The following is a 27216-nucleotide window of genomic DNA, read 5'->3' as shown; positions in this document are numbered from 1 at the left end:
TATGCTAGAGGTTGACCAGCCAGGCCATGAGTCAGCATTTTTTTTTTTTTTACACGAGCCTAGTCTTCCATCTATATGATTCATTTGAATCATGTTTAACAAATGGGTCGGCATTCTTTTTGGACGAGACACATTCGTCTGAATCAGCATACGGGACAAGCCTGGTGATTAGTGAATCATAATGTGTGTCAGGGTTTTGATTAGCATTGTAGTTTTTGGTATGTGACTCTGTGAATATCTGCACGTGGAAGTGCGTTGCTCCTCATTTAAATGTGTGTGTGTGTGTGTTTGTCACAAGCTACCCTGCCACAGTGCATGTGTTAGTTTCTAAGCTTGATGCAATTGCTCAACCCAGTGTACCTTTCTATGAGCGCTCCACACCCAGGCTTGCTCTGAAGCTAATCCCTGTGGCGGTAAGATTGATCCCTCTCTCTGTTCGTGTGTGTGTGTGTACAGCGACAGTCCATGTGATTTCTCCACAGCACTATGAGAACAAGCATCATCGATCCACAGTTTCCTTTTTTCACTAAGTAATGGCCCTTGCTGAGCTGAATTTCAGCCACCCTTTCTGTCTCCACTTTAAAACAAAAATAGATGGTGAATCAAATCTGCTTGATATTCTTTCTTCTCTTCTCTCCAGGGCATAAAAGCTTGGTCCTGACTGTTGCATTGGCTTCATTTGACCTTTTTGACCTGAGTGGGACAAAGGGAGAGAGACACCTGAGGTAAGATGCACTTTTAACGCCTTCCTTTAGCTTGATGTTTAGTCAGTTGCCAGCCACCGCCACATAGCTAGGTGGTCATGGATGTTAGTTGATGACATGGCAAGACGACACAAACCAATCTGCAACTCCCAGGCTAGCCAATAAATTGGCTCCTCTTGCAATTCTTTCGATACTTTCTGACCCCTGTTGTTATTGTATAATAATATGGACATTTTAGAAGATGGAACCCACAACCCTGGTGTTGCCAGCAGCATGCTCTAGCTCAGTGAGCCATTGGAACCAGTCATGGACACTTTATCATGGCTGTACCAAGACTCTGACAGAACTCCACAGTGAGAGGCTCTTACGCATAGAAATATAATTACTAGAATGGCCATTCCCATTCAAGTCAATGTTCTGTTATTCTATTCCAATGCTCTTGCTCCATGCGTGGCGATTTTTTTTCTGTAAGTTGAAGAGCAGACCCAGGAAAGATAGAGGCCAGACAGGGGAGGGAGTTGGGGGAGAGAGGGGCTGCGTTTCATCCCATGAACATGTTCCCTCCCTTCTGCCCTCCATACACTCCCCTTCACAGATCTAATAGGACTGTATATTTGAAAGCAATATAGTGGAAACTGGGTGGAGTCGTTTTCTCATTTTATTTATTGAACCTTCATTTAATTAGGCAAGTCAGTTAAGAACAAATTCTTATTTACATTGACGTCCTAACCCGGCCAAACCCGGACGATGCTGGGCCAATTGTGCGCCGCCCTATGGGACTCCCAATCACAGCTGGATGTGATACAGCCTGGTTTCAAACCAGGGACTGTAGTGACACCTCTTGCACTGAGATTCAGAGCCTTAGACCGCTGCGCGACTCAGGAGCCACGAAGGGGAGTGAACGAGTGCAGAAAGGAGGGAACATCTTCCTGGAATGAAACACAGCCAGGGGGTCCCAGGCGAGGGGAGCCTCCCTGAGCTAGCCTCGTAAATAAGGTCCAAATGAAAAAGGAGTTAAGGCGAGGATCTTGTCTTTGGGCCCTGGGATAATTCCAGTCAGGCTAAAGTGGAACCATGTGAAGGGGTGGACTCAAATTATGTTTGCTTGTGGCCCAAATGTCCCATCATTCCCTACATAGTTCACAACCAGGACTAAAGTAGTGCACTATGTAGGGAATAGGGTGCTATTTGGGATATAGTCTCTGTGGCTTCCTGAGGGGTGTAATGAACAAGTTTTCTCCCCCGCACTGGCCTGTTCCCGGAGAGTGGAGAAGTAGCGTTGAAGTAAATTGTCACGCATGTTTTGAGAGTTTGTGTCCTGCACTGTCTTGTCCCTTCCACCGCCACTGTGGAGAACTTGCTCTCTCGTGTTTCCTGGCTGTCACGCTGTGTGTGTGTGTGTGTGTGTGTGTGTGTGTGTGTGTGTGTGTGTGTGTGTGTGTGTGTCCGTCCCAATTCTGGTTCTCTAGGGGGGACCCAGAGGGGTGCACGTTTTTTTTGTTCTAGCCCCGCACTAACACACCCAATTAATCATTGAGCCTTTGATAAGTCAAATCAGATGTCCTAGTTCGAGATCGGCCGATTATGATTTTTCAATGCCGATTATTGGAGGATCAAAAAAGCCGATACCGATTTAATCGGCCGAATAATGTTTAAAAAAAATATATATATATATTTTTTTGTAATAATGACAATTACAACAATACTGAATGAACACTTATTTTAACTTAATATAATACATCAATAAAATCAATTTAGCATCAAATAAATAATGAAACATGTTCAATTTGGTTTAAATAATGCAAGAACAGTGTTGAAGAAGAAAGTAAAAGTTCAATATGTACCATGTAAAAAAGCTAACGTTTAAGTTCCTTGCTCAGAACATGAGAACATATGAAAGTTGGTGGTTCCTTTTAACATGAGACTTCAATATTCCAAGGTAAGAGGTTTTAGGTTGTAATTAATATAGTATTTATAGGACTATTTCCCTCTACCATTTGTATTTCATATACCTTTGACTATTGGATGTTCTTATAGGCACTATAGTATTGCCAGTGTAACAGTAGCTTCTGTCCCTCTCCTCGCCCCTACCTGGGCTCGAACCAGGAACACATCGACAACAGCCACACTCAAAGCATCGTTACCCATCGCTCCACAAAAGCCGCGGCCCTTGCAGAGCAAGGGGAATAACTACTCAGTCTCAGAGCGAGTTACGTTTGAAACGCTATTAGCGCACACCCAGCTAGCTAGCCATTTCACATCGATTATACCAGCCATCAGGCTGATAAGCTTGAAGTCATAAACAGCACTGTGCTTGCGAAGAAATGCTGGCAAAACGCACGAAAGTGCTGTTTGAATGAATGATTACGAGCCCGCTGCTGCTCAGTCAGACTGCTCTATCAAATCAGACCTAATTATAACATAATAACACGCAGAAATACGAGCCTTTGGTCATTAATATGGTCGAATCCAGAAACTATAACTTTGAAAACAAAGTGTTTATTATTTCAGTGAAATACGGAACTGTTCTGTATTTTAGGGTGGCATCCCTAAGTCTAAATATTCTTGTTCCATTGCACAACCTTCAATGTTATGTCATAATTACGTGAAACTCTGGCAAATTAGTTTCCAATGAGCCAGGCTGCCCAAACTGTTGCATATACCCTGACTCTGCGTGCAATGAACGCAAGAGAAATGACACAATTTCACCTGGTTAATATTGCCTGCTAAACTGGATTAGTAGTTATAACTAGTGATTATGATTGATTGATTGTTTTTTATAAGATAAGTTTAATGCTAGCTAGCAACTTACCTTGGCTTCTACTGCATTCGCGTAACAGGCAGTCTACTTGTGGAGTGCAATGGTTAGTGTTGGACTAGGTAACTAAGGTTGCAAGATTGGAGCCGACAAGGTGAGAATCGGTCGTTCTGCCCCGGAACAAGGCAGTTAACCCACCGTTCCTAGGCAGTCATTGAAAATAAGAATGTGTTCTTAACTGACTTGCCTAGTTAACTAAAGGTATAAATAAATAAAAAGATTCCCTTTGCGGTAAAGGTAAAATAAATTAAAAAATAAATAAGCTGGCCATGTTGATTGGCCCTGTTTGGGAGGTGACAAACGTTCCTCTACTATAGAGACTAAACTTGGAGGCATGTGCTAAGAAAAACGTCATCGATAATTATCTCCATTCTCTCCACTGTACATGTAATGGAATAAACATACAGACAACCTGTGCTAATTCCACAAAACATATTTATTTCATATGTTCTGTACTTATCAGTATGAATCTTTTTATTTATGTTTTGTAAATACCTTTTCAGAAGACTGAACTGAACCAGGTGTGATCTGTAATGTTTGTCTAATCACATGTGCTCATTGGGGGGGGAATAGTGGTGTCAAGCCTACACTCTACCTGGAGAGACACAACCAGCTTTCTGACTAGGAGCTGTCTATTGGCCACCTCCTTAGCTTGCCTTGGACTAAGGGCCTCCTGGGGGAGGAAGTGGTTAAGGGCGCTGTACTGCAGCGCCAGCTGCGCCACCAGAGACACTGGGTTCGCGCCCAGGCTCTGTCGTAACCGGCCGCGACCGGGAGGTCTGTGGGGCGACGCACAATTGGCCTAGCGTCGTCCGGGTTAGGGAGGGCTTGGCCGAAATCCTTGTCTCATCGCGCACCAGCGACTCCTGTGGCGTGCCGGCGCAGTGCGCGCTAACCATGGTTGCCAGGTGCACGGTGTTTCCTCCGACACATTGGTGCGGCTGGCTTCCGGGTTGGATGGCGCTGTGTTAAGAAGCAGTGCGGCTTGGCTGGGTTGTGTATCGGAGGACACATTCGTTTCTCCCGAGCCCGTACGGGAGTTGTAGCGATGAGACAAGATAGTAGCTACTAAACAATTGGATACCACGAAATTGGGGAGAAAAAGGGGTAAAATTCAACAAAAAAAAACCAAAAAAGCCAAGGCAAGCTGGATCTGAAGACGTTCTCTGCAGATGTCAGAAATGTATTTTCTTCTGCAGTAGACTACAGTAGACTACATATTGCCGACATTTCCATTTGGAGATGTGCTCCTCCAGCATGCAGTGGTCGCTGACGTTGCCAACAGGCAGGCTGCCATGTTCTCATCCCTCAACTTTTTCATGGCATGCTTTCCCTACATTATCCCTGAGGGAGCCTCTGTTGATCTGGTGGAAGATGAGTTTAGACTCTATCAGGCTATATTATTGGTCATATATTGGTCATATTCCATAGCAATACGAACAAATATTCAGTCCTGTTTCCAAGAACAAAACCCAGTACAAAGCCTCCCTCAGTACAGACATGCTGAGTGCCCTCGTTACCAAAAAGGTTTCTGTGGCAAACAGAGGAACTGAGGAAATTTGGACAGGGTTAGCAGGTCTGCTTCTGACTGGCAGGATGCTGTTGTTGCTATGGTCTCCATGGAGATAAAAAAACACATGTATTGTGTGCTATTGGAGGGTGTGTTTGCGTGTGTACTGTGTGTGCGTGACGTTGACTGTTTGTGTGTGTCCTTTAAAAGCTAACCATCCCCTTTGGTGGTGAGGGAATCTGACTCTTGAAGATGGAGAGTAAGCCCCCTGGAGCTGAAAATGAACTAGTGGGGGAACAGTATAGTTGTTTGTGTGTATATGTGGGTACGTCCCAAATTTCATGTGAATGTTGTGGAGGCGTGTTGCACACCCTTCAGGGGCAAGCTGGCATTCCTGAATATTACGGAACGCCAGAGATGGACGGTGCGGAATGGCCCGGAAAGCCGGAGGTGGCGTGGTGGACGTGAGGTGGCACTGCTGGCGGACAGACAGACGAATGGACAGAGTGACATACTACCCGACAGTTGCTAGAGTCAGGAGGCATAACAAGTGCATTTTGCCTGTGCGCGTGTGTTTCACCCCATGTACGCGTGTGCAATGTGCCAGTTACCAATTCCCAGCCAGCTGCCAGAGGTCAAGAGGTCAGAGGCTGGCTGGAGCAGCTGGCAGGAGCTGGGGCTGCTGGGATGAATGAAGACATTCCCAGCTGTTCTGGGATCTGTGCTGTGGTGTCAGTCTGTCTGTCTGTCGGCCGATAGGGAGACGCCGAGCCTGTGCACAGGTCGGGTGTGGATTGGACAGCTCTATACCCACTGTGCTCTTTGTTCCCAAATAGGTGTGTCTCATGCACAATCTGTCTACTATGGACACACCACGGTTTGACACTGATACTTAAATACTAGGATAACTAGTAAAAGAGACCGAATAGTACAAATATAAACGTACAGCAAGGTTGTTATTGAGCCAATATCCTAAGTTGCCAAGTTAGTGTTACTCTGCAAGGAGATTGAGGACTTTTAACACATTAATGGGTTATGTCTGTGCTGGGTGACTGCACTTCTATTGTGTGTGTGTGACTGTGTTTTTTGTTACCCTAGTGAGTAGTCTCTTTCTCTGTCTAAATTGGCTTAATGATGATTGCTAAATTTGAAAATCAAACCCAGAAATGATACTTGCCCACGATGAACAAACTGATGGTTGTTATGAGCCTGGAAACTATGTGTTATTCATTACCCAAGGATATTAATGATACACTTTCAACTGTTCTGCCTGCTGTTATGGAACCCTGACCTGTTCACCGGACGTGCTTCCTGTCCCAGACCTTCTGTTTTCAACTCTCTAGAGACAGCAGGAGCCGTAGAGATACTCTGAATGATCGGCTATGAAAAGCCAGCTAACATTTACTCCTCAGGTGCTGACCTGTTGCACCCTCGACAACTACTGTGATTATTATTATTATTTGACCCTGCTGGTCATTTATGAACATTTGAACATCTTGGCCATGTTATGTTTTATTCTCCACCCATTACAGCCAGAAGAGGACTGGCCCACCCCTCAGAGCCTGGTTCCTCTCTAGGTTTCTTCCTAGGTTCCTGCCTTTCTAGGGAGTTTTTCCTAGCTACCGTGCTTCTACACCTGCATTGCTTGCTGTTTGGGGTTTCTGTACAGTACTTTGAGATATCCGCTGATGTAAAAAGGGCTTTATAAATGGATTTGATTGATATCAGATAGTCTATGGTTACAGAGCTAGTGGTTCTCATACATAATTGCCTATTTATTCCTGCATCATACATTTCCATAGTAATTTGCATTTCCAAGGACCATGCACAACATAAATGAATTGTATACTATGTGCCATTTTTAGCAGAGCTACATAACAGCACAGAGGTAGACAATTATTATTATTTTTAATGGAAAATACAGCACTATCTTGATTAGATAAGTATTCAACCCACTGAGTCAATCCATGTTAGTATCCCCTATGGCAGCGATTTACAGCTGTGAGTCTTTCTGGCTAAGTTACTAGTAAGCTTTGAATGCCCGGGTTGTACAATATTTGCCCATTATTCTTAAACAAAGTTGTCAAGTTGGTTGTTGGTTGATTGTTTCTCGACAGCCATTTTCATGTTTTGACATATTTTCAAGTAGATTTAAGTCAAAACATTCAATGTTGTCTTGGTAAGCAACTCCAGTGTATATTTAGCATTGTGTTTTAGGTTATCCTGCTGAAAGGTGAATTTGTCTGTTGGAAAGCAGACAACCAGGTTTTCCTCAAGGAATTTTAGCTCTATTCTGTTTATTGTAGCCCAAAAAACTCCCTAGAATACCCATAACATGATGCAGCCACCACCAATCTTGACAATATGAAGAGATTTGCCTCAAACGTAACGCTTTTATAAATGTTTTCGCCACATTTTTTGCAGTACTACTTCAGTGCCTTGATGCAAACAGAATGCATTCTGTACAGGCTTCTTTCTTTCCCTCTGTCAATTTGGTTAGTATTGTAGAGTAACTACAATGTTGATCCATCCTCAGTTACCTCCTATCACAGGTCTTTAAACTCTTTCAAATCATCATTGGCCTCATGGTGAACTCCCTTAGCTGTTTCCTTCGTCTCAAGCAACTGAGTTAGTAGGACGAGCACCTGTATCTTTGTAGTTACTGGGTGTATTGATACACCACCCAAATTGTAAAAGTAAAAATAATAATGGCTATTAATAATAATACCCATCTACCAATAGGTGCCCCTTTTTACAATCCAAATGAAAACCTCTCCTCCTGTCTTTTGTGGTTGAATCTGTGCTTGAAATTCACTGCTCCACTTAGGAACCTTACACTTATCTGCATGTGTGGGGAACAGAGATGAAGTAGTCGTTTAAAAATCACTTTAAACACTATTGCACCCACACAGTGAGTCCATGCAACTTATTATGTGACTTCTTGGAACTCCCTCTCCCGGATCCGGGATAATTGTCATCAACTGACACTAATTAGCATAACGCAACAGACAAAAAATATTACTAGAAAATATTCATATTCATGAAATCACAAGTGAAATACATTGAAACACAGCTTAGCCTTTTGTTAATCACCCTGTCATCTCAAATTTTGAAATTATGCTTTACAGCCAAAGCTAGACAAGCATTTGTGTAAGTTTATCGATAGCCTAGCATAGCATTATGCCTAGCTAGCAGCAGGCAGCTTGGTCACGAAAATCAGAAAAGCAATCAAATGAAATCGTTTACCTTTGATGAGCTTCAGATGTTTTCACTCACGAGACTCCCAGTTAGACAGCAATTGTTCATTTTGTCCCATAAAGATTATTTTTATAGCTGAAACACCTCTGTTTGTACTTCACGTTTGGTTGAGAAATCCACCGGAAACTGAGGTCACGACAACGCCGAAAAATATTCCAAATTAGATCCATAATTTCGATAGAAACATGGCAAAAAAATCAATCCTCAAGGTGTTTTTCAAATATCTATTCGATAATATATCAACCGGGACAGGTGGCTTCTTAGTAGGAAAGAGAGAAACAATGGCCGCATTTGTCTTTTACGCACAAAACACTCCGAGCCTCCAGCTGACCACTGACGCAATGTTGTCGTTCAGGCTCATTTTTCAAAATCAAATCCTGAAAATAGGTATTGTGACATTAGGGAAGCCATTGAAAAAGGAATCTGGTTGATATCTCATTTACTGCTCAATAGGGACGCATAGGAACGCAGAGCTTTCCAAATAAGAGTCCCTTCCTGATTGGATTTTTCTCAGGCTTTCGCCTGCAATATCAGTTATGTTATACTCACAGACAATATTTGTACACTTTTGGAAACTTTAGTGTCTTCTATCTTGTCCTGACAAAATAGCCCGTTTACTTTGGGAACGTTATTTTTCCAAAAATGAAAATAGTGCCCCCTAGTTTCAAGAGGTTAAGCAAATGTTTACTCCTGAACTTTTTTCTGCTTGCCATAATGAAATGATTGAATACTTATTGACATTTTTTTAATTGATTTTTTTTTAATGCATTTGTAAACATAATTACACTTTGACATTATTGGGTATTTTGTATAGATTAGTAGCACAATCTTAATTGAATCCATTTTAAATTCAGGCTGTAACACAGAAAAATGCGGGATAGGTCCAGCGGTGTGAATACATTCTGAAGACACTGTATTTGCACAGTAAGACGGCTGCTATGGGGGTTGGGCTGTTGCTGTTACTATGGGCTGTTGCTGTTACTATGGAGAAACCTGCTGACCTCTAGCTGCTGCCTCTAGCTGCTGCCTCTGGATGGGAACATATCAGCTGGTCAGCTCCTCTCGCTCCTTATTTCTTTAGTCTTTCTTTCTTTTCCCGTATCCCTCTGTCTTTCTCATCTCTTTCTCTCTCCTCTATATCTCTGTTAGTTTGCTTTCTTGCTCTCTCCTTTCTCCCCCCCCCCTGTTTTAATTGGCAGCGTATGCCAGAGTCACTCTGAGTGATCCTCTCCTCCTACTCTTTCCATTCTCCTCTTTTCCTCTCTGTCTGCTGGCTGTCAGTTGTGCTTGACTGATGCTGTTTTGTCAGTCTGGCCCTCCCCCTACACATATTACAATGGTCCATTCCCTCCCCCATCATCTCACCATCTCTGTCTTCCTCTCTCCCACTTGCCCATCCTTCCCTTTATCTGCTTATTGTAGGAAGTGCTGTGTTCTGGCTTTCTTTAATGGCACAAAGATGGCAAAATGTCTCTGTATTGGATCTCTGCTTCATTGTATGCATTTTGTTGATTTTATATCTAGGCTGTATGTAATTTTGTGCGGTTTTCCCATTGATGATATTACCAGGGGATGTTGATATACTGTATGATGTTGAATCAAAGCAAGGTCATGTTCATTAGGCACTAAACCTTCGGGTACCATCAGAACATGTCTACGGTGTGCCCTAATGAGCACAACCTTGGCCTGGAGTGAGTTCCTCTCGAATTACTCTCCCGAGCACAAAGGTTCCAGGGCCTGTGTTCATAAAGTGTCTCAGACTAAGAGTGCTGATCTAGGATTAGGTCCTCACTGTCCACGTAATCGTATTCGTTATCATCTAAAAGGACAAACGGATCCTAGAACTGTACTCCTACGCCAAGACGCTTTTTGAATGCGGGGCCAGGAGTGATCCACACCCAAATTTACTTTAGACTTGTTGCCGTTGTCAATGGGTCTCTTTCATAGCCAGTGTGGAGACGATATTCTCCTTTTTGCACACCGTATGGGGTTGTAGCCTACTAGCCGTATACAGTAGTCTTACAGTTATGAACTGATGACGTTCTCAGCCTACGTTTTTAATGATCTCTTTGGCCACTCCCTCAGTGTGCAAATGGGCCCTTTTATTGACTGACTGAGCATGATGGATGAGGCCTGTTTGCCCAGAGGGGATTCGGGAGAGAGGGTGAGAAGAGGGGATGGAGAGGGTTGAAAGAAAAGAAAATGAGCAGTGCCTTGTGCCCTGAAATAGCCGCTATTCATTCGTCCACGCTCACCCGCCTGCTTTGTCGCATAGGCGATCAAAGCACTTGAGAGCAGTAATACCAACTGTGTTTGGCCTACTCATATAACCCCCGCCCACCCCCTCCTACCATTTGGGAGAGTCCAGCCACACCCTTATCTATGTTCCTCTCCAGAACAGAACAGAACCCAAGGCCAGACTACAGCTGAGCCCTACAGTTAAATGTTATAGACAGAATGTGTGCTCAAGCCACTGTCTTCTATAGCAATGTGCTCACACATGTGCGCACACACTTCCCAGGGGACAATTTAGCGTTGCTGAGAATATGGGACCCACTCTACCTCCTCCACACTGGAATGGAATAGTGGGGGAATGTGCCCCCCCCCCCCCTCTTTTTCAACCTCTCCAGGGGAAATTCAGCATTTTACAACTTAATGTAAGACTGTTACTCATCCTGTATGACTTAGTTGGTAGAGCATGACACTTTCAACTCCAGGATTATGGGTTTGATTCCGGGGGCCACCCGTAAGTAACGTGTACACACATGACTAAGTATTTTTGGATAAAAGCGCCTTCTACTTGGCATTTATTATTAACTTCCCCTGTAGCTGATTTTCCTAAAATGTTACCATTGTTGTAATAAGAGTGTGTTTTTCTCCTTTTGAGAATTCATTCATTGTGATACGATGTGATGTTGATGTATTTTTGGACTTGAAAAGGCTCTCATCTACATTGGGGTCACGATGGAGTTTGTAGTTTGAGAGACAGAGAAAATTAGTTGCAGAGTGAGAAATAGTATTATGGGTTGGTCTGTGTGTTGTCTGGCTGTCATGTTTTTCTATGGAGGATGCTGTTGAGACGATGTGTCACTGCTGCCACTGTTTTATTAGCCCCTCTGTCATTCATGCATCAGACACACACACACACAAGGGAGTTGGTTGTGTGTGTGAGAGCATTGTGTGTGTGGTGGGGTACGACACCAAAATTAGACTACATCCACGCCCATTTAGAAGTTTGGTTTATGGAAATGTCTATTCAGCCATTAGTCATGATGTGTTTTCATACAGCTTACGGCATAGTCACAAACTTTACAGCTTCCACTTTCTGAATCATAAAAGGGTCATCAATCCTCTGTGTTGGAGATAGTGAAGCTAGTGTAGAAAGGTGAGGTGTGTGTGTGTGTGTGTGCGTGTGCACACTTGCATTCACCCTTACCATGGTCTTGTTCGGTGGGCACAAAGTCAGAGAGCGCTCCAAAACTAAGTGATGTTCTATCTGATTCTGAACTTGTTCAGTAAGAAACAAGAAACACTCTGTTTTCCTTGGCAAAATGTTCTGCTCCTGTAAGCTCTAATGAACAGGACCCAGGACGAAGCTGAGAACAAACCAAATAAACAAGTGTTCTGTTCCTACTCGGATGCAAAGTGAATTAACGAAGAGACTGCAGAGTTCCACGTAATCTTATCTATGATGTAATGGGCAATTCCACAGTAACAAAATGATGACACAAAGCACACAAAACGTCATCATGTTACCAAACTTTGCATCTGTACTGTTCTTCAAGTAAATGGGTTTTGTCAAATTCTCTGGAAATTGGAACTCTGGAACTCTGTGGCCTCTTCATTAATTCACTTTCAGTACATACACTACCATTCAAAAGTTTGGGGTCACTTAGAAATGTCCTTGTTTTTGAAAGAAAAACAACATTTTTGTCCATTTAAAATAACTCCAAATTGATCATAAATACAGTGTAGATGTTGTAAATGACTATTGTAGCTGGAAATGGCGGATTTTTTATGGAATATCTACATAGGTATACAGAGTAGAGGTCGACCGATTTTATGATTTTTCAACGCCGATACCAATTATTGGAGGACCAAAAAAGCCGATACCGATTAATTGGCCTATTTAAAAAAAATATATTTATTATTATTATTTTTTTAAACATTGTAATAATGACAATTACAACAATACTGAATGAACACTTATTTTAACTTAATATAATACATCAATAAAATCCATTTAGCCTCAAGTAGATAATGAAACATGTTCAATTTGCTTTAAATAATGCAAAAACAAAGTGTTGGAGAAGAAAGTAAAAGTGCAATATGTGCTATGTAAGAAAGCTAACGTTTCAGTTCCTTGCTCAGAACATGAAAACATATGAAAGCTGGTGGTTCCTTTTAACATGAGTCTTCCAAATTCCCAGGTAATACATTTTAGGTTGTAGTTATTATAGGACTATTTCTCTCTATACCATTTTGTATTTCATTAACCTTTGACTATTGGATGTTCTTATAGGCACTTTAGTATTGCCAGTGTAACAGTATAGCTTCCGTCCCTCTCCTCGCTCCTCCCTGGGCTCGAACCAGCAACACTATGACAACAGCCACCTTCGAAGCAGCGTTACCCATGCTGAGCAGCAGGAACAACTACTAGAAGGCTCAGAGCGAGTGACGTTTCAAATGCTATTAACGCATGCTAACTAGCTAGCCATTTCACTTCGGTTACACGAGCCTCATCTCGAGAGTTGATAGGCTTGAAGTCATAAACAGCACACTGTCTCTAACCAGAATAGAAAGCAATCCCCGGTGCACAACTGAGCAAGAGGACAAGTACATTAGAGTGTCTAGTTTAAGAAACCGACTCCTCACAAGTCCTCAACAGGCAGCTTTATTAAATAGTACCCGCAAAAACCCCAGTCTTACCTTAAACAGTGAAGAGATGGCTCCGGGATTCTGGCCTTGTAGGCAGAGTTGCAAAGAAAAAAACATATCAGACTGGCCAGTAAAAGATTAAGATGGGCAAAAGAACACAGACACTGGACAGAGGAACTCTGCCTAGAAGGCCAGCATCCCGGAGTCGCCTCTTCACTGTTGACGTTGAGACTGGTGTTTTGCGGGTACTATTTAATGAAGCTGCCAGTTTCATTCTATTAGTGTGGAGTTGTCCGAATGCCTTCTCCTGTTCTTTCTCCCCCCCACTCTCGTCCTCATTATCTCTAGCTCCCTCTTTCTCTCTCCCTCATGCTCCTTCCCTCTCTCTGCCTAACTCTCCTATTCTCTCCCTTTTTCTCTCTCCTCCCCTCCTCTATCTGCCTTCCATTCCCCCTCTCTCCCTACTTTCTGCTCTATCAATCCTCATATCCTTGTTTTTCTCCATTCTTTTGGAAACGCTTCTTATCTCTCTCCTTCCCTCCCCCTCTCAAATATACTTATATAAGGTCAATTGGTTTGCATGTGAAGCATGAGTGGCTGGCTGATTTCTATTCAGATTACACGGAAGTCAACCAAACACCTAGGTTAAACACTGTTCTACTAGGCTACATGCTACATAACATCAGCCTGCATTTATCTCTGTCATTGAGATTTTTGTAGTGTTTAAAATTCACATTTGGGGTGTGTGTGTGGTTAGATACAGATGCATTGGCTACAGGTTAGGGTTCTACACCTCCTGACTTGACTGTCAGTGAGCATCCCATGTATGACCTTTAATGACGCTGCCTGTTGACCCTCCATAGGCCAACATCGCATCCTTTCCCTTCTCTATATGAAACACTCTTCGCCCTTGCCCAGCTTGAGCACTCAACAGTACATTGACAGTTTGTGTTCTGTTCTCTATTCCCAGCCTCATGGTTAAGAACTGGAAGCCAGCCATTACCTTCTTTAATTTAGAGAAGTGCTTTTCCAGAACAGTCCCCTCAATCTTTCTCCCCCTTTCTCTTTCTCTTCTCTCCCTCTATATCCCCCTCCTCGGAGGCACAGGCCAACCCAAACTGGTGGCCTTCTGTGGGGCAGACGTGTGTGTGTGTGTGTGTTTCCTATGTACCCCTCCCTCTCTGGCAGAGGCTTAACACCACAACATCCCCAGTGGGGTGACCTCTGAACCCTGAGGTGGCCCCTTTGCTCTGACCCCGGTGGTGATGGGAGACAGATGAGTGAGTGTCATGCTCAGGCTTCTCATAGACACAGAAGCCTGGAGAGAGAGTGATGGAGGGAGAAAGAGACACAGGGAGAGAAAGATGGTGAGAGGGAGTGAAGAAGGGATTGGTGTTTGTTTTTGTGATAACTCACATATAACTCACACACCCACACGCTGTCTGTTTCAGGTAGTGATGATGCCCCCGGTTGTAAATCAATCATGCCCTTCGTAGCAGGTGTTCTAACAGTTTTAAGTGAATTATCACCTGGGACGCTGATTTAAACGGTGCGGCCAACTCTCACGTGTTGGACCTTGAGATGCATTTGACACTCTTCACACACCACACCTTTTTATTTTTCACTTATTAAAAAAGTACTGCTTTTATTTTGTAATTAATCCAATTCAGTGTGTTTAACTTATCAACTGTGTTTGGAAATGGGATCATATTCATCTGCAATTCTATATCATGAGCATTCAAGGAGCGGGACACTAATCCGGATGCTTATAAGAAATCCCGCTATGCCCTCAGATAAACCATCAAACAAGCAAAGCGTCAATACAGGATTAAGATTGAATCCTACTACACCGGCTCTGATGCTCTTCGGATGTGGCAGGGCTTGAAAACTATTACAGACTACAAAGGGAAACCCAGACGTGAGCTGCCCAGGGACGCAAGCCTACCAGATGAGCTAAATGCCTTTTATGCAAGCAACACTGAAGCATGCACGTGAGCACCAGCTGTTCTGGATGACTAAGTGATAACGCTCTCGGTAACCGATGTGAGCCAGACCTTTTAAACAGGTCAACATTCACAAAGCCGTGGGGCCAGACAGATTACCAAGACGTGTACTCAAAGCATGCCCGGACCAACTGGCAAGTGTCTTCACTGACATTTTCAACCTCTCCCTGACTGAGTCTGTAATACCTACATGTTTCAAGCAGACCACCATAGTCCCTGTGCCCAAGGAAGCGACGGTAATCTGCCTAATGATTACCGCCCAGTAGCACTCATATCGGTAGCCATGCTTTGAAAGGCTGGTCATGGCTCACATCAACATCATCCTGGATACCCTAGACCCACTCCAATTCGCATACCGCCCCAACAGATCCACAGATGACGCAATCTCAATCGCACTCCACACTGCCCTTTCCCACCAGGACAAAAGGAACAGCTATGTGGGAATGCTGTTCATTGACTACAGCTCAGCGTTCAACACCATAGTGCCCACGAAGCTCATCACTAAGCTAAGGACTCTGGGACTAAACGCCTCCCTCTGCAACTGGATCCTGGACTTCCTGACGGGCCATCCCCAGGTGGTAAGGGTAGGCAACAACACGTCTGCTACACTGATCCTCAACACAGAGGCTCCTCGGGTGTGTACTTAGTTCCTCTCCTGTACTCCCGGTTCACCCACAACTGCGTGGCCAAACAAGACTCCAACACCAAGTTCGCTGATGACACAACAGGGTTAGGCCTGATTACCGACAATGATGAGACAGCCTATAGGAGGAGGTCAGGACAACCACCTCTCCCTCAATGTGAGCAAGAAAGGAGCTGATCGTGGACTATAGGAAAAGCCTGGCCGAACAGGCCCCCATTAACATCGATGGGGCTGTAATGGAGCGGGTCGAGAGTTTCAAGTTCCTCGGTGTCCACATCACCAACGATCTATCATGGTCCAAACACATCAAGACAGTCGTGAAGAGGGCACGACAAAACCTTTTCCCCCTCAAGAGACTGAAAAGATTTGGCATGGGTCCCCAGATCCTCAAAGTTCTACAGCTGCACCATCGAGAGCATCCTGACCGGTTGCATCAATGCATGGCAACTGCTCGGCATCTGACTGCGAGGCGCTACAGAGGGTAGTGCGAATGGCCCAGTGCATCACTGGGGCCAAGCTTCCTGCCATCCAGGACCTATATACTAGGCAGTGTCAGAGGAAAGCCCATACAATTGTCAAGTCTAGGACCAAAAGGCTCCTTAACAGCTTCTACCCCCAAGCCTTAAGAATGCTGAACAATTAATCAAATGCCACCTGACTTCTAACCCCCCCCCCCCCCCCCCCCCGCCCCTCCATTTTTGTTTTGTACACTGCTGCTACTCGCTGTTTTATTATCTATGCATAGTCGCTTCACCCCTACCTACATGTACAAATTACCTCGACTAACCAGTACCTCCGCACATACCCACATATATAGCCTCGTTATTGTTATTTTGTTACTTTTTGCTTTTTTTTTACTTTACTTTATTTGGTAAATATTTTCTTAACCAACAGTGCATTTCACGGTAAGTTCTACACTTGTTGTATTTGGTGCATGTGACAAATAAAGTTTGCTTTGTAACCGTGGCAGCTTCACCTGGGAGATCCATCTTCCTGCCACTGCACTGTGTACCCCGACAGATTGAAGGTTGTAAGGGTTTAGTAAGGGTCCGGGGCCAAGGCAATTGGATGCACATTTTATAAAGAACCGCCCCTCTATGCCGTGTCTGGTGTGCAGCCACAGCAGACAAGACGGGCATTTTATGAATTCAATTTCCAAAAGAGCAGCACGGCAACTTGTAGCACTGTTTTGTACACAATTTTCAACAAATGAATTTGCTGTCGCTACTGTCCCTGTCGCAGAATGCTTCCTTATTACAGCATGTTATACAGTTATTTAAATTATTTTAATCCACCACTTGCATTAGCTACTGTTACAATGCTCGGGCTAAAATAGACTGAGTGTGCTTATCTTAGCAAGAACACTACTGTTATTCCACCTACTTGTTATTATTTTCACTTACCAATTTTTCTGGTGTAGTTAGGCTATTTGAAATCGATTATGCCTGCTTGAGTCTTTTGCCCTCAGAACAGCCTCAATTCTTTGGGGCATATGGACTCTAAATCAAATCAAATCAAATTTTATTTGTCACATACACATGGTTAGCAGATGTTAATGCGAGTGTAGCGAAATAGTTCCGACAATGAGTAATAACAAGTAATCTAACTAACAATTCCAAAACTACTGTCTTGTACACAGTGTAAGGGGATAAAGAATATGTACATAAGGATATATGAATGAGTGATGGTACAGAGCAGCATAGGCAAGATACAGTAGATGGTATCGGGTACAGTATGTACAAATGAGATGAGTATGTAAACAAAGTGGCATAGTATAGTATAAAGTGGCTAGTGATACATGTATTACATAAGGATACCGTCGATGATATAGAGTACAGTATATACGTATGCGTATGAGATGAATAATGTAGGGTAAGTAACATTTATATAAGGTAGCATTGTTTAAAGTGGCTAGTGATATATTTACATCATTTCCCATCAATTCCCATTATTAAAGTGGCTGGAGTTGAGTCAGTGTCAGTGTGTTGGCAGCAGCCACTCAGTGTTAGTGGTGGCTGTTTAACAGTCTGATGGCCTTGAGATAGAAGCTGTTTTTCAGTCTCTCGGTCCCAGCTTTGATGCACCTGTACTGACCTCGCCTTCTGGATGATAGCGGGGTGAACAGGCAGTGGCTCGGGTGGTTGATGTCCTTGATGATCTTTATGGCCTTCCTGTGACATCGGGTGGTGTAGGTGTCCTGGAGGGCAGGTAGTTTGCCCCCGGTGATGCGTTGTGCAGACCTCACTACCCTCTGGAGAGCCTTACGGTTGAGGGCGGTGCAGTTGCCATACCAGGCGGTGATACAGCCCGCCAGGATGCTCTCGATTGTGCATCTGTAGAAGTTTGTGAGTGCTTTTGGTGACAAGCCGAATTTCTTCAGCCTCCTGAGGTTGAAGAGGCGCTGCTGCGCCTTCTTCACGATGCTGTCTGTGTGAGTGGACCAATTCAGTTTGTCTGTGATGTGTATGCCGAGGAACTTAAAACTTGCTACCCTCTCCACTACTGTTCCATCGATGTGGATAGGGGGGTGTTCCCTCTGCTGTTTCCTGAAGTCCACAATCATCTCCTTAGTTTTGTTGACGTTGAGTGTGAGGTTGTTTTCCTGACACCACACTCCGAGGGCCCTCACCTCCTCCCTGTAGGCCGTCTCATCGTTGTTGGTAATCAAGCCTACCACTGTTGTGTCGTCCGCAAACTTGATGATTGAGTTGGAGGCGTGCGTGGCCACGCAGTCGTGGGTGAACAGGGAGTACATGTTGAGGATCAGCGGGGAGGAGATGTTGTTGCCTACCCTCACCACCTGGGGGCGGCCCGTCAGGAAGTCCAGTACCCAGTTGCACAGGGCGGGGTCGAGACTCGAGCAATATGGTGTTGAATGCCGAGCTGTAGTCAAAATTATTTTGTGAGTGCTACGGGGCGGTAGTCATTTAGCTCAGTTACCTTAGCTTTCTTGGGAACAGGGTGGCCCTCTTGACAGCATACTGGTATAGGGATTGATTGAATATGTCCGTAAACACACCGGCCAGCTGGTCTGCGCATGCTCTGAGGGCGCGGCTTGAGGGTTAACACGTTTAACCTCGGCTGCAGTGAAGGAGAGACCGCATGTTTTCGTTGCAGGCCGTGTCAGTGGCACTGTATTGTCCTCACCTGGTTTCTTCCTGTAATTGACTGTAGACCCTGCCACATGCCTCTTGTGTCTGAGCCGTTGAATTGAGATTCTACTTTGTCTCTGTACTGGCGCTTAGCTTGTTTGATAGCCTTGCCTTGTTACCAGACACCTTGCCCTGATTAAAAGCAGTGGTTCGCGCTTTCAGTTTCACACGAATGCTGCCATCAATCCACGGTTTCTGGTTAGGGAATGTTTTAATCGTTGCTATGGGAACGACATCTTCAACGCTCGCACACCGAATCAGCGTATTCGTCAATGTTGTTATCTGACGCAATACGTCTTGGAGTGTGGAGTCAGCTTGGTCGGATTGGACAGACCTCAGCGTGGGAACTTTTCCGATTCGCGGAAGTTAGAGTAACAATGGTCCATCCCCTAATCGATATGCTGGCTTGTTTTCAGATTAGCCTTGTTAAAATCCCCAGCTACAATGAATGCAGCCTCCGGAGTGTGCTTAAATAAAGTTCGTTCAGAGCCATCGATGTGTCTGCTTGGGGGGGGAATATACGGCTGTGATTATAATCGAAGAGAATTCTCTTGGTAGATAATGCGGTCTACATTTGATTGTGAGGAATTCCACAGGTGAACAGAAGGATTTGAGTTCCTGTATGTTTCTTTCATCGCACCATGTCACGTTAGTTCATACGCCCCCGCCCCTTACCAATGTTTTTTCCTGTCTGCGCGATGCGTAGTGTACCGCTTCGCTCTCTCCATAAGCCACGTTTCCGAAAAAGAACGTCGATGTCCCTCTGGAATGCTACCCTTGCTCGGATTTCATCAACCTTGTTGTCAAGAGACTGGACATTGGCAAGAAGAATGCTAGGGAGTGGTGCGCGCTGTGCCCGTCTCCGGAGAACCGCCTCGTTTCCCTCTCTTTCGGAGCGTTTTTTTGTGTCGCTGCATAGGATTCCGTTGTCCTGGGGCAGCACACAGGATATATTCTTGGTCGTACTGATGGTGAGTTGATGCTGATCTTCTACAAGTTGTCGAAAGCATTCCATGGGGATGCTGGCTCATGTTGACTCCAGTGCTTCCCACTGTTGTCAAATTGGCTGGATGTCCTTTGGTGGGTGGACCATTCTTAAAACAGCGTTGCAGTTCTTGCCACAAACCACCTCCCCTTCATCTACACTGATTTTGAAGGGACGTCAGTAAGGGATCATAGCATTCACCTGGTCAGTCTGTCATGGAAAGAGGTGTTCATAATGTTTTCATTAGTCGCTTATGTCACTCGTTTTGCCTATTCTAACGTTCAATCGAACAGTTACTGGATGCCTGTCTGCCTGCTTTATATAGCAAGCCACGGCCACGTGACTCACTGTTGGAGCAATCCATTTTTTGTTAACGGGGTGGTGTACCTAATACACTGGCCAGGTAGTGTAGGAGAAGTCATGAGAATAGGCTATATTGAAACGGCCATTGCCTAAAATATCCGGTCTTTAGTATTGTGCACAAGCTGCTAGGCAGAAACGGTATGCATAAATGCAACGTATCCTGCCTATGTAGAGTCAGATGGTGGCAATGTTTTGCCAGTCATCCTCACTCACTGAAGATTTATTTTCATGAGATTCTTCTTGAATGTGGGGTAATTTTGTAGAAATCAAATGTCACGTGGACATATTCAAACCCCAAGTATTTGGGAAGCTTAGATCAGGGGCGGCGAACCCTCTTAGAGAGCTACCTCCTATGCAGTATTTTCTATGGTCCTATTGGTTAGACTCTGCCACCAACTTTTAGTATTAGCATTTTCTAACCAAAAACCAATGGCATTTTTGGGAACCACCAGACCACCAGTTAGGAGTGGAGCCAATGACAACAGCTTGGAGTGAGAATTCCTATCTTCAATAGTTGGCAGCACTGTTTAAAGCTTATGGTCAACAACCCAAAAAGTGTGCGTGTCTATAATTTTATTACAGCAAGGGGAGTGCTGTCAGACTATAGACGGTGGCTGATCGCTCATCTCTGTACTTGCTTCCCAAATGGCACCCTATTCCCTATATAGTGTCCTACTTTTGACCGGGGCCCATAGGGTGTCATTTCAGACACAGCAGTCTATATGATAGCACCACCAGTGTATTTGCAAACAGAAAGGAGGCTTATTTCATTCTGTTATTTTCCTGTCCTCCTCGGTTAGCCATGATGTCATGGCTGTAAAGAAGCCCTGTCCCCGGCGCTGTAACAATGGCGATGCTGGGTTTTGATTGACTGCTGGGCTTGGGCGTTGTTATGGAACAGCCCGTGGGGGAAATTAGGCCATTTCCTGTTCTGGACACCCTGTCCCCCCCCCCCCCCCCCACTTGCCGCGCGCACAGCTACTACATACACACGGGTGTGTGCCCTGTTCACTGTACATTGTGTATCTCACATATATGGTGGCCATGCCAACTAAATGGTTGACTGGGATGGCCAAGGGGCTTTAGGTAGGCGATGATTGGGCAGCTGAAGTGACACCGTGTGGAAAGACTGTGTGCGTGTAACTGTCCATGCCTGTAAATTTGCACAGTCACACACACACACACACACAACACAGTGGTTCTGTGTAAGCTAGCTATCTTGAATGTGTCCGCCCATGATCCGAAACAGACTCCTTTCCAGCTGCTGTGCGTATTTTGCACGCATTAACTTTTGTGTGTTGTGAGTGAGGGTATACGTGTCTGTCTGTGTGTTTATGGCCTGTGCCAGTGCCCACCAGGCCCACTCACACACACTCAGCCAAACTAGGCCCAAATCACAGGCTGTTTAACCACAGGATGCTAACTGCAACTTAGCACAGCAGGCCTTTTCTCCCTCCCTGTTCTCTCTTCTTTCCCTCACTCTGATCCCTCCCTGTTCTCTCTTCTTTCCCTCACTCTGATCCCTCCCTGTTCTCTCTTCTTTCCCTCACTCTGATCCCTCCCTGTTCTCTCTTCTTTCCCTCACTCTGATCCCTCCCTGTTCTCTCTTCTTTCCCTCACTCTGATCCCTCCCTGCTCTCTCTTCCTTCCCTCACTCTGATCCCTCCCTGCTCTCTCTTCCTTCCCTCACTCTGATCCCTCCCTGCTCTCTCTTCCTTCCCTCACTCTGATCCCTCCCTGTTCTCTCTTCTTTCCCTCACTCTGATCCCTCCCTGTTCTCTCTTCTTTCCCTCACTCTGATCCCTCCCTGTTCTCTCTTCTTTCCCTCACTCTGATCCCTCCCTGTTCTCTCTTCTTTCCCTCACTCTGATCCCTCCCTGCTCTCTCTTCCTTCCCTCACTCTGATCCCTCCCTGCTCTCTCTTCCTTCCCTCACTCTGATCCCTCCCTGCTCTCTCTTCCTTCCCTCACTCTGATCCCTCCCTGTTCTCTCTTCTTTCCCTCACTCTGATCCCTCCCTGCTCTCTCTCTCGCTCTCTGCTCTCTGCTTTTCTTTCTCCCTTCCTCTCTCACTCTTCTGCTTCTTCCTCTCACTCTTTCTTTGAGCTGTTAACACAGAAGAAAATAAAGATTTGGAGGTAGAGAATGCAGCGAAGTATGTACGCTCTCTTTTCTTTCTGCTCTCTCTCAGGGGAATAAGAGGAGAGGGGATTTTCAAAGCAAGCCCTTCCTGCCTTTCCTCTCCACTGCTCCCTCCACACTTAAACACATTGCTCCTCTCTTTGAGACATTGCTATTACATTATACTACCTTCCACACACACACACTCCAACATAATGCTGCAGAAAATTATACTGTACAGATACAATCTCAATTAAGCTCAATGCTGATCTTGGATCAGATTGCGGGTCACACACAGCTTTATTCTCGTGAAATTTCAGGAATTTTTGACTAAAAATGTTTGACCATTAACAATCCTATTTATCCCTAAGTCCTAAACCTTAACCCCAAAACCATAAACCTAACCCTTAAGCTTTAAAATAGCATTTGAAAAAAAGTGTTTTTCTACACTAAAGATATTCGGGTGAATTATTAGGGCATTGGGGTCCTGTTAAGCTAGGAAAACAAGTGCGCACACACACACACACAGTATCAAAAGCAGCGCTCAATTTGGGGTTTCCCCCCCTATGTACCTGTAAAGGGTCCTGTTGTCTGGTACAGTACAGTCACCCATCAAGGGGCTCACAGCACGGTTAAGGGGAAGCACTATACCCCCCTGGAAGACCAATGAGATTACCTTAGGCCTGGCCAATGAGAGGCCTGAGCTTCTAAATAGTCTGTTCATCTGAATGGGCTGCGATCAGACCTGGCTTCAGATACTTGATTGAGCTCAATGGAACCCATAGAATATACCCCAAACTGCAAACCTGCCTGCCTGGATTTCAAATAGTATTTGAACCCAGGTCTGGCTGTTGTAGGGGTTAATGTACTGTAGGAACACAGGGAAATATTGTGGGGATAACACTGTGCCTTTGTGTCTTTAGGCTACTTTGTCACACACTGCTGCCATGCCTGTGATACCATGTCGCCGTGTGTGTGCTTGTTTCTGTCTCACTTCTCACTAGTTGTGTGTGTGTGTGTGTGTGAAAAGAGAGAACGGGGGGGCGAGTCATTGAAATCTGTGGTTACAGTTTAGTGGTAGAGGGTGTGCGTCCGTGCGTGTGTACATTTGAAGTCGGAAGCTGCATACACTTAGGTTGGATTCATTAAAACTCGTTTTTCAACCACTCCACACATTTCTTGTAAACAAACTATAGTTTTGGCAAGTCGGTTAGGACATCTACTGTGTGCATGACACAAGTCATTTTTCCAACAATTGTTTACAGGCAGATTATTTCACTTATGATTCACTGTATCACAATTCCAGTGGGTCAGAAGTTGACATACACAGTAAGCTGACTGTGTAATTAAACAGCTTGGAAAATTCCAGAAAATGATGTCATGGCTTTAGAAGCTTCTGATAGGCTAATTGACATCATTTGAGTAAATTTGAGGTGTACCGGTGGGTGTATTTCAAGGCCTACCTTCAAACTCAGTGCCTCTTTGCTTGACATCATGGGAAAATCAAAAGAAATCAGCCAAGACCTCAGAAGAATGTAGACCTCCACAAGTCTGGTTCATCCTTGGGAGCAATTTCCAAATTCCAAATGTATCACGTTCATTGGTACAAACAATAGTACGGAAGTATAAACACCATGGGACCACGCAGCCGTCATACCGCTCAGGAAGGAGACGCGTTCTGTCTCCTAGAGATGAACGTACTTTGGTGCGAAAAGTGCAAATCAATCCCAGAATAAGATGCTGGAGAAAACGGGTACAAGAGGATTTATATCCACAATAAAAGAGTTCTATATTGACATAACCTGAAAGGCCGCTCAGTAAGGAAGAAGTCACTGCTCCAAAACTGCCATAAAAAAGCCAGACTACGGCTTGCAACTGCACATGGGGGCAAAGATTTGTACTTTTTGGAGAAATGTCCTCTGATCTGATGAAACAAATATAGCTCACCAAAAAAACTAAACTCACCCAACTTATTATGGGAGCTTGTGGAAGGCTACCCAAAATGTTTGAACCAAGTTAAACAATTTTAAAGGCAATGCTACCAAATACTAATTGAGTATATGTAAACTTCTGACCCACTGGGAATGTGATGAAAGAAATAAAAGCTAAAAGAAATCATTCTCTCTACAATTATTCTGACATTTCACATTCTTAAAATAGGGGTGATCCTAAGACATGGAATTTTTACTAGGATTAAATGTGAAAAACTGAGTTTAAATGTATTTGGCTCAGGTGGATGTAAACTTCCAACTTCAACTGCATGTGACCATGTGTGAGGGAGTGTTTTCTTGTGTCCCACTGTGTGTGGCTGTGCCTCCCCATGTCCTCATGCAGCCTATCAGTAGATAAAGATAAGAAAGCGTTCCCCTGACTGGATCCCGTGCTGTGTTTTCATTCCTAAGGTTGTGTGACACTAATACTAAACTGTTTCCCTCTCCAACCAGGAAGTGATGCAATAGGAACAGGATGTGAAGGGGTCAGCTATTACACCAATATGATTCTGTCTGCCCGAGGTTGGAGGGGATCAGAAAGGAGTGGTCAGAGATTGGTTTAGTCACACAGATGTGGGTGGGGGTTAGGGGAAGTGGCTTCGGTGACGTGTGTGTCTGTGTGTGTGTGTGTGTGTGTGTGTGTGCCTTTAAAACCTCTAGGGGCTTTAAAGGCTTGTAGTGTCACTGGCTCAAGATCTACCGATGTGGCATTTAGTCAGCAGTGTAAAAGGTGGGAAATAAATAATTAAATCACCTATTTTCTAATCTGTCCACAAGAGGGCGCTCTGTCATTGTCATTAGATGGCACAACGAGGCTTTGTGATACAGAATACCACGATAACGTCCCAAGTGGCACCCCATTCCCTTCATAGTGCATTACAGAGCCCTAGTGCACAATAAGGGAATAGGGTGAAATTTGGGACACAGTTATTGACTAGATGTGGCTGACAGTCCACTTCGACTCTTATCGCCAATGTCTGAACATAGGTATTATGGCATCCAGCATGTGTTATACTGTATCTCTGGCAGACAACAGGGAATAGCCTCCTGCCGTTGCGCAGCCGTATCTATCCACATTATAGAGCTCTTTTTGGCGGTTGCCATGGTAACATGTAAGAAGGTTGAGCTGGTGAAGTTGTGGATTCATCGCGGCCACTGTGCGATGAAATTCTCTCTTAGTAAATGTGTCTGCGTATGCTTGTGTGCACGTGAATTTAAATGTTTTAATCCTTTCAATTGTAATGTGATTCCTGTATTCAAATGAGGTACTCTGTGTCTGCCTACAGATGGCGGATATGTCTGACGATGAGCTGGACCACGGGGCAGAGGAGGAGGACAGTGATAAGGAAGACCAGGACCTGGACAAAATGTTTGGAGCCTGGTTGGGAGAACTGGACAAACTCACACAGGTATTGCAGTAGGGGAGGATGGGCGTATCCTGGTAGCCGTGTCATGGATACCATATCTTGGCAATGGAATCCTAGCAAACCAAATCCAAGTAACCATATTCTAGTAACAATATCATAGTAATAGTATCCATGCAACCATGTCTTAGTAACTGTAACCTAGTAACCGTACCCTTGCAATCGTATCCTGGTAACCGTATCTCGCCAACTATATTATCCTAGTTTCCCACCCATTCGCTGAGTCATGTTAGCTTTCTTCCACTTCCTTCAAGCCTGTTAAAGCTGGTATTGTTATGCATTAAAGACTTGCTCCTGTACTTTGTTTTATGTGTAGTAGCGGTCAACCGATTCTGATTTTTCAACGCCGATACCGATTTAAAACAGCAAAAGATGTTTATGGTTAGGTACATTTGTGCAATGATTGTGCTTTTTTTCGCGAATGCGCCTTTGTTAAATCATCACCCATTTGGCGAAATAGGCTGTGATTCGATGATGAAATAACAGGCACCGCATTGATTATATGCAACTCAGGACAAGCTAGTGTCGTGTCTTTGGCTATGCCGGATTAAGTGATAAGACATGCTATTCTATAAAATAATTTCTCCGTAATTAATATTACCTGATTGAGCTAATCATGTAAATGTAATTAACTAGAGAGTCGGGCACCACAACATAATATTTATAGAGCTGTAATATAAGACCTAGTAATATTTTACATCAATAGCAGTCAATATCAATCGTCATCTTAATTCAGTCTCATCTGAAAGTTGTAAATTCTTGGTTATCTGCACGAACCCTGGTTAACAATTTGAATCAGCAATACAAAATTGGGTTTAATTATTTATTTACTAAATACCTAACTAATCACACAGAATTACACATAATTAAATCATAACTTGATTACAAATTATGTCATAAAGGAAACTTCCCTAGCGGGCGGAACAGATATGACAGCTGGTTACACAAAAGAAAAGGGCTTGGTTTGAGTGAAAGAGCGGGAAGACTGAGGGACACAGGGAGAAACTGTGCTATCGTAAATACAGTATCTGATGCATTCTAAATTACCATTTGGAAAAGGAAAATGCAATAAATATTTACTCTGAGCTGCGCTTTGGTAGGTTGGAGGTAGATGGAAGTCCGTGTTGCCAAACCGAGTCCTTTGAAGAATGTCTCTGGTTGTCAATTGGATACGTTGTAGTAACGTCGCTGGGTGATAGACGGAATACTCTGTCTGTTCCTTCCTAACCCTCGCTGCAGCTGCTGTTGCTAACTCAACGGCTAGGAGGTATCACTTCTGTAGTGAATAAGAGTGCAAAGTTCATACCATTCACAACCAAAGCTCACGCTGATGTTGGCTTCGTTCTGTAGTTATTATCAGAACCATT

At 44.2% G+C, this 27216-nt stretch overlaps 1 protein-coding gene across 1 annotated transcript in view; it reads left to right on the top strand.

Annotated features, from left to right (window-relative positions):
- The first annotated feature begins 581 nt into the window (after positions 1 to 581).
- The window catches only part of LOC139372281 (ras-associated and pleckstrin homology domains-containing protein 1-like), a 53630-nt gene continuing 26995 nt past the window's right edge, over positions 582 to 27216 (top strand). The window contains exons 1-2 of the mRNA XM_071112031.1: positions 582 to 725; positions 25712 to 25834. Of these exons, the coding sequence (XP_070968132.1) occupies positions 25712 to 25834 (123 nt within the window). The 5' untranslated portion in view covers positions 582 to 725. The remainder of the gene's footprint in view (positions 726 to 25711; positions 25835 to 27216) is intronic.

The sequence above is a fragment of the Oncorhynchus clarkii genome, chromosome 18 (genome assembly GCF_045791955.1).
Source record: "Oncorhynchus clarkii lewisi isolate Uvic-CL-2024 chromosome 18, UVic_Ocla_1.0, whole genome shotgun sequence".
Classification (NCBI taxonomy): domain Eukaryota; kingdom Metazoa; phylum Chordata; class Actinopteri; order Salmoniformes; family Salmonidae; genus Oncorhynchus; species Oncorhynchus clarkii.
The sequence above is the reverse complement of the archived record's forward strand: the minus strand, read 5'-3'. Positions and strand labels throughout refer to the sequence as shown.